This window comes from Eumetopias jubatus, unplaced genomic scaffold (assembly GCF_037043125.1).
Source record: "Eumetopias jubatus isolate StellerSeaLion01/CBP00866 unplaced genomic scaffold, mEumJub1_p1.0 scaffold_1, whole genome shotgun sequence".
Taxonomy (NCBI): domain Eukaryota; kingdom Metazoa; phylum Chordata; class Mammalia; order Carnivora; family Otariidae; genus Eumetopias; species Eumetopias jubatus.
In genome coordinates, this window is record NW_028274807.1 from 96,126,371 (window position 1) to 96,135,148 (window position 8,778).

General features: G+C 34.1%; 1 protein-coding gene across 4 annotated transcripts in view; it reads left to right on the forward strand.

Moving 5' to 3' along the window:
• The window catches only part of PDCD10 (programmed cell death 10), a 41,652-nt gene extending 38,286 nt beyond the window's left edge, over positions 1 to 3,366 (forward strand). For all 4 annotated transcript variants that reach the window (XM_028103137.2, XM_028103138.2, XM_028103136.2 and 1 more), the window contains exon 8: positions 2,313 to 3,366. In XM_028103137.2, the coding sequence (XP_027958938.1) occupies positions 2,313 to 2,394 (82 nt within the window). In that variant the 3' untranslated portion in view covers positions 2,395 to 3,366. The remainder of the gene's footprint in view (positions 1 to 2,312) is intronic.
• The last annotated feature ends 5,412 nt before the right edge of the window (positions 3,367 to 8,778 follow it).

An 8,778-nucleotide genomic window follows, 5' to 3' on the forward strand; every position in this document is an offset into this window, starting at 1 on the left:
TTCTCAAATTTTAGGAGCATCAGAATCACCTGGAGGGCTTACTAAAGAACAAAATATACATTTTATACATGTACATGTAATTGCTTTTGGAGTTCCCCTCCCTGCATTCTATAGGTCTAGGGTGGACCCAAGTATTTGCATTTCTCTTTTTTTTAATTTGAGAGAGGGAGAGAGAGCATGCGAACTGGGGGAGGGGCAGAGGGAAGGAATCTCACGCAGACTGCCTGTGGAACCCAATTCGGGGCTGGATCTCACGACCCTGAGATCATGACCTTTGCCAAAATCAAGAGTCGGGGATACTCAACCACAGAGCCACCCAGGTGCCCAAAGAATTTGCATTTCTAAGAAGTTTTCAGATAATACTGATACTGCCGGTCTGTTGAGAATTAAAAGTTAAAGCAATGGTTCTCAATCCCATTTGCACATTAGAATCACTTTGGTTCAGTTTTTTAAAATTCCAGTGCTTTGGTCCCAACTTCAGAGGTTCTGATTCAGGTAGCTTGGAGTGGGACCAGGATTTAATAAGTCTTTTATAAAAAGTGTTCCAGGTGATTTAAAAGTACTACAAAGGTTGTGACCCACTCTTCAGAAGGAGGGAGGCTTTCACTGTTGCTCTGTAAGATAAATAGTATACTAAAAAGGTAAATTGGATGTTGTTTTTAAGTTTAGGCATACAATTACCTATAGAACACTCCAGAAAACCAACAAATTTATGTGTTTTTACATATACATTTTACACATGTACATATCCTGTATAAGCTGATGGAGGGGCCGTGTCTTCTGTAACATTGTACCTTATAGAGAGCTCTTTGTATCTCAAGTAGAATACTAGAAATTTTGTGGACAAGACCATTTTCTGACAGTGCTTAGGGTCAGAAAAACAATCTAAATAGTGATTATTTCATGTATCATTGGAACCTCTAACATTTATCCTACCATTGAAGTTTAAAGATCCCTATATCCGTGTCAAACATTATAATATTATTATAATAATATTTAAAAATTATAAAAATACATTAGAATGGTCTGTTAATTTTCATTTATTTTTAACAGTTCAAATAGGTTGAAATCTTTACATTTCTTTACATTTATATTACGAATTAAAGATACTGAGGTACATTTTATTAATGGTTTTTGTTACTGTTCAGATAGTCTAGGGGAAATGCTCCTTGATGACTTAGTTTAATAAGCTTGCAGGTGTGTTCTGAAAATAAACTTATATCTGTTTTTTTCTTGGTCTCCACTGCTAAGCCAAAATAACCAAAACACATCAAAAGAATTTTACATGATGGGATCATTATTTCTGATTCTAATTAAGAACTGTTGTGAAATAAGCACATCGAAAGGTAGAAATTCCTTTAGAGCCTAATTTTCATTAATCTGAAGTTATGTATGCTGCATATGGATTATTCAGGCTCCCTGCTACTTTTCTCCATTCAGTAGCTTCTTTATAATTATTTGTATATGAATAATGTGCCATTATTTTTGATTTTAGTTTTATATCTGTTTTCTTGAAACTGAAAACTTAGAGCCTGTTCTTTGAGCCATCTTCCAGTAAGGGGATGAATTTGCATTGATGCAACTCATTTTTTCTGGTCCTTCTTTTTTGAGAAATGTCTAGGATGAAGATAAAAGTTTTAGCTATGATACTGAGAAACTGATAAGACCACACAGTGGGACTAGGGCATCAGTTCTTTGTTCCTGTCACATGAAGATGGGCTGATAGGAGAAATGTGTGCAGCACAAAGTAATTTTTAAGAATTTTTATATATTGTCAGCTCTTAAATATTGAAACCACATGATTATTTTGTTTTAATAGATTTATTCTAAAAGTAGTTTAGAATTCTCATAGTTTTTGTTTTGTTTTTTGTTTGTTTTTGAAAGAAGGTAGGAGAGATATGTCCATTGAAGTAGAGATTTTGAGGCTGAGTATAATACTGGCGCAGATATTATTTTGGTAACTTACACGAAACCAGAGCTGGAGACTACTTTTGAATCCTCTTTGGCCAGTTACGTGTTCAACCTCAGGAAATCCGGTTGTTGAGGCACCACCTATCATTAGCAGCCCACCAACAGCTTATTGCCAGCTGGAGCCACTAGGGGGCAGTAATTCCTAGATAGTTTCAAATGATGCAGGACCATTCAATTCCAAGCTGGTATAAAACATACGATCCTTAGTGCTAACTTGCCTCTTTTTTTTTTTTCCCTAAATTGATTTCATTGCTACTGTTAGTGGATGGCATCAAGTATAAATATTTTTAAAGGATGAATTTTTTTTTTGATAAATTTAATGCTTTTTTTTTTTTTTACAGGGCAATAAATGTGTTCATAAGTGCCAACCGACTAATTCATCAAACCAACTTGATACTTCAGACCTTCAAAACTGTGGCCTGAAAGTTGTATATGTTAAGAGATGTACTTCTCAGTGGCAGTATTGGACTGCCTTTATCTGTAAATTTTAAAGTTTGACTGTATAAATTATCAGTCCCTCCTGAAGGGATCTAATCCAGGATGTTGAATGGGATTATTGCCATCTTACACCATATTTTTGTAAAATGTAGCTTAATCATAATCTCACACTGAAGATTTTGCATCACTTTTGCTATTATCATTCTTTTAAGAATTATAAGCCAAAAGAATTTACGCCTTAATGTGTCATTATATAACATTCCTTAAAAGAATTGTAAATATTGGTGTTTGTTTGACATTTTAACTTGAAAGCGATATGCTGCAAGATAATGTATTTAACAATATTTGGTGGCAAATATTCAATAAATAGTTTACATCTGTTAAACATTTCTTTACTTGAAAAAATACATATATATATATATGAATATATATATATGATCAGAAGACCAAGATGACTTGGTGTAATGTCTAAAGAACTTCTAACGGGAGCTTACTAGCAGTTTATCAGATAATAAAGCAACAAGAATTCTATTTTTTGGTCCTTAATCACTCTGGGCAAAAGGTAGTCAATGGAAATATTTTTGTTAGTTAATATATATGAGGTACTGAATATTTTTGCAGCCTGTTTTAAAAGACTTATGAGAAAGAAATGGCAATTTATAGTGTCTTCACACTATAATGTCCCTTTTTCAACTCTATGACAATGTAAAATTAAGGTTTTCTGGTATGCTGGGCCCTAATAAGCTTTGTACCTTTTTTCCAAAAATAGCCGCAACTAATAGTAATTTGAAGCTATACCAGTGCTAGTTGGTTTGAAATTGTCATGAGTGTTATAAATGTTATACACACTCTTTAAATATATAGAGCTTTGTTTCACCATAGAGAAGTTTTAAGGAAATTATGTTTCAAGTGATCATGTTGAGTGATTTCATTTTTCAATTATGATAAAGGGGAAATCAGGATTTGTTTATCTTTTATAAAGATTTTAAATGTTAAACTAAATTTCTGTTTGGCAATATAAATTTCTTTGCTATAATGCAATTTAGTTATTTTTAAACTTTTTTCTTTATTTTTAAAAATAGATTTTTAAAGAATTACTGTCAATGGCAGTATAAAAGGAAATTGTCCTATTAGATGTGAATAGGAAATATATGGAAAGAAGCAAAAAAAAAAATAGACAATTGGATGAAATCTCACAATTTATGGACATTTTACTGAGTTGATTTTTTTTTTTTTCAAAATACATAGCTGGTAAAACAAATGGAATTGGTGATTTTAATACAGTTTATTTTTTATATAAATTATTCATTCCTGGAAATAGATGGTTGTTTGCAAAATAGACTTGTGAATATATGAAGAAAAAATATACTGTTTTATCTTTTTCTGAGCAGCAAACTTTTCTAATACAGACTAATACTATCTTCCCTCCAATTGTCTTGACCTCTTTAACAGAACTCACCAGCTAACCAGCCATTCCCCAAGTCATCTGTTTTTATAAGCCATCTATCTTTCCATTTCACTGTCCAGTATCTCTGGCTTCTGTTTTCATGAAGTTTATCAGAAAGTTTACTCAGAAGGCAGGTTTGTTCTCAGGATAATGCTGTTTAATTCTAATGGGTGCATGTTTCGATCAATGAGGAAAAGGCGAACATGGCCCCAGATTCATCTCCAGAGAACAGAAAGAAAAGGAAGAGTAGGAGACATTTGTTGAGCACCCTTCTCTGTGTCAAGTGCTATTCTAGATATGTTAATTTAATTCTCTTAACAGTCCCATGATTAAACTGTCTTGCAAGTGAGGAAACTGGCTACAAAGCTGGTAACTTCTGGCACCAGGATTTGAATTCAGTGTTTGCCTCCATGCTCTTTCCACTGATCTGTACTTCATCCACTGCTGAAAACACACCTTGTCTAGAATACTAATTCCCTAATACCAAACGGACAAAGCTCCCCTTGTCCACAGGGAAATGAGAAAAATTAGGATAATGTGTTTTTTTTTTCTTAAATATAAATTTAGGCATTTTAAAGGACCATTCTTTTTTTGGGTATGACTGCTATGTTTTGGATATTTAAAATGCCCCTCCTCACACTTTTCTTTTTTTAAACAAAATGACATAATGGTCAGTGGTAGTTTTTTTTTTTTAAATGATTGGCGTTTAATAGCCTTGTTAGCAAAACATGAGGTTCACAACCCAGTATCAGTTCCTAATTTTTTTTTTAACTTTCTATATGGAAATGATTTAAAATTTACCAAAAATTGGCAAGAATTAAGAATAATACAAAGGACATCAGTACATCTTTTACCCAGATTCTCCTATTGTTTAAACCTTACCATTTTTGTTTTTATCATTTGGTGGTTTGCCCTCAAATCCCCTCTACTCTGGGATCATTTCCATGTCCCCCTTTGTCTTTTATGGCATTGATATGACATGTTTTTGGAGAATGCAGTCTTTTTGTCCCCCTCCCCCTCCCCAAAAGAATGTTCCTCATTTGGGGTTTCTGCATTACATTCAGGTTATGCATTCTCAGAATATTCCATCAGTGATACTATGTCATCAGAGCATTACATCTGGGGCCACAAGAGTGTCCATCTGCTCCTCATTGGTGATGTTTATTTTGGTCACCTGGTCAAGGTGTTTTTCAGTTTCTCCAATATATAGTCACTGTTTTTTAGCTTGTATCTAATAATCTGAAGAAGACTCTTTTAAGTCCATGCTATAACCAGGATTTAGTAGCTTTGGTGATTTTTGCTTATCAGTCTTTGCTAGTTGCAAAATGCTGATTTTTCTAACTCCAGCGTTCCATCCTCATCTACCATTTGGCACTCAGCATTCTACTGTTAGCAGGAACCCTTTCTCCCCCAGCCATCCATTTGTTCATCTATACCTATGCGTGTACGGTTTTATATTTACTATTGTTTTGGACTCTTGGTTGTCTATTTTTTCAGTGGCTTATAATTCATTACTTTGGTGCTTAAATTGTCTTAAATTTGCTCAGTAGGAGCTCCTTCAGTCTGGCTCCTATGTCCTTGTGGCATCGTTTTAGTTTTATTTATTTATTTATTTATTTTAGGACATTCTCTTAAATAAAAGATGTTCCAGGATCTGGAATCAGCAATTTCTCCAAGAAACCCTGGGGAATGATATTAGACACATAGCTCTGGTTGCTGGGTGTTACCTTCTAGGCCTATTCAGCAGACAGAATTAGGAAATGTGCATTGTACATCTGTAAACACATAAATATGCATGTGCCATGTACATTTTACATGTGCTTATATACACATTGTGTTTGATTTCAGAAATCATGAGATCACACTAATACCTCCAATTTCTATCCATCCTCAGGGGTCTTGTCTTGACTTCCCCATTCCATATTCCTATGTCTCTGTTTTTTCAGAATTCTGGCACAAGTCAAGTTTATTCACTTGGTCAATCCTGTAGTACATCTGAAGTAGTTCTTAGAATTGCTTTTGCCCATGTCACTGTAAAAAAAAACACTTAAAAGCTTGTTTGCAGTTCTCTCCCTACCTGTACTCTGCCCAATAATAAGGATATATAATTACATTCTGTGTTCATAAATTACTTGGGTTCTTTTTTCTCTCACTGTGATTATGTTATTTATTTGAAATAAATTGGATTCATTTGTTTCAGTTTTTTTCCAAGTTTAAGGTCCCCCCTACACACATACTTCACATCCTTGTTGATTTAATTTTTAAAAAATACATGGAATGCTAACATGTTTCTAAAAGTCATAACTATACCAAAGGTTTACTGACAGGTGTTACTCTCTCATATCCCTTCTGTCCCATTCCCCAGCCCCTTCTTGGGTATCCAACCTCACTGTTCCCGCACCCCATGTTTCTTTTTATGAAGAAATGTAATGAAGGTGTTTTCTTATCTCCCCTGCTCCCTGCCTTTTCTTACAGTAAAGGTAGCATACATACAGGGAGATAGCCTTTTTGCCCAGGACTGAAGTTTCTCAGGGTATGGGACTTTCAAGTGCTAAAACTGGGAGAGTCGGGCAAACTGGGAGGGCTGGCCACTCCATAAACTTGCTTTCTAAAAAAATAACTCATTGGTGCATATTGTACATATTATAAAATTCACATATATATCCTTAACTTCATTGAGGTATAATTTCACAAAATTCACTCATTTTATAAAAATTGTGCAACCTGACCAAAATCCAGTTTTAGAACATGTTCATCATTCCAGTAAACTTTCTCATGCCTGATTACAGTTAATGTGTGTTCCCACCACTCCCTGCCCCCTCCCCCATTCCAGGCAACCACTAGTTACTTTCTGTCTCTATAGATTTTCCTTTTCTGGTTATTTCATATAAATAGAATCATACAATATTATCTTTTGAGTCTGGCTTCTTTTAGTATGTTTTTGTGTTCATCCATGTCATTGCATATGTCAGCATTTCTATCAGTATTCTTACTGCTAAATAGTATTCCATTATATGAATTCCTGTTTTATTTATTCATTTAATAGTCAATGGACAATTGAGTTGCTTCCTTTTTGGCCCTGGTGCATAATGCTGCTAAGATCATTCATGTGCAAGTCTTTCTGTTGCCATGGGTTTTCATTTCTTTTGGGTAAATACCTAAGAGTGGAATTGTTGGGTTGTGTGATTAATTTGTATTTTAACTTTTTAAGAAACTGTCATACTGTTTTCCAACTTTACATTGCCACCAGCAATATATGAGGGTTCCTGTTTCTCCACATCCTCTCTAGCATTTGTTAATGACTTTTTTTTATTATAGACGTTCTTTTAGATACAAAGTGGTATTTCATGGTTTAAATTTGCATTTCCCTAATGACAAAGTTGAGCATCTTTTAATGTGCTTATTAGCTATTTCACATAATGCTCTTACGGATTTTGCTTTTTTCACTTAGCATCTCCAGAAGTCACTTGTATTTTTCATAGAGATTTCTCGTTCTCTTTCTCTCTCTCCTTCTCTCCCTCCTTCCGTCTCTCTCTCTTGTGGCCTAGCATCCCACTGTGTGGACGTACATAGTTTATACAATCAATCTGCTGTGCTTGGGCATTCAAGTAGTTCAGTGTTTTGTAAAATTAGAGATAATGTTACAACAAATGATCTTACATATTTCTGTTTTGAAGTATACCTTCAGGGTAGATTCCCAGAAGTGGGATTACTAAGTGAAAAGACATATGCATATGTACTTTTATTACATATTGCCAAATACTTTTCCATAAAGGTTGTGGTAATTCATATTCCACCAGGAATGTATGAGACTTTCTGTTTCCCCAAAACTTCAGTATGTTGTCAAGCTTTTGAGTTTTTGCTAATCTGATGGGTGAGAAATGGTATCTCATTATAGCTTTAATTTGCATTCCTCTCACAATGAGTGAAGTTAAATATCTTTCATGTTTAAGGACCATTTTTATATCTTTTTTTCATGATTTTGAATTTGCTCATGCTTTTTTTTAATCATGCGAATTTTTTTTTTTTATGTAGACAAATTTAACAATTCCTCCATGAAACCATCTGGGCTTGGTGCTTTTTTGTGGAGTAATTCTTTGGTAACTGTATTTCTCATATGCAGATTGTTTTTGTAAGCTTTCTATCTTTACAGGAATCAGTTTATTAAACCATATTTTTCTAAGAAAGTATTCTCTAGGTTTTCAGATATATTTCATTTGAAGTGGCATCCTTCATGTTTAAAATTTTTTTTCTCTGTATCAATAGCTATTTGTTGTTATTTCTTGTTCTGTATATATGCACTTTCTCCCCTTTATTTTCTTTATTAAACTAGCAAATATTTTGTCTATGTTGTTTTCATTTTTCCAGGACTCTATGCATTTATTTGACCAACTGTTTTTCTGTTCTCTACCTCTTTAGTGTTGATTTTAAAGATTTTTTAATTTCTGCTCTTGTATTTATTAATTTTTTCCTTGGGTTTTGTTTTACCTTGTTATTTCCCTAGCTCTTTCAGTTGGGAACGTAACTAATTTTTATTTTTTATTGATATAGGTATTTAGTGCTATGAAATTTTCTCTGATCACTGCTTTGAATGTAATCCTACAGATGTACTTATTATCATTATTTTTCAGAAATTCTGTATTTTTTTTAAAGATTTTATTTATTTATTTATTTGACAGAGACACAGTGAGAGAGGGAACACAAGCAGAGGGAATGGGAGAGGGAGAAGAAGGCTTCCCGTGGAGCAGGGAGCCTGATATAGGGCTTGATCCCAGGACCCTGGGACCATGACCTGAGCTGAAGGCAGACGCTTAATGACTGAGCCACCCAGGCGCCCTAGAAAATCTGTGATTTTTGTTTCTATTCCCTATTTTGCCGGAGTTGTTTATGGCAATATCTTTAATTTTTAAATAGAAGAACCT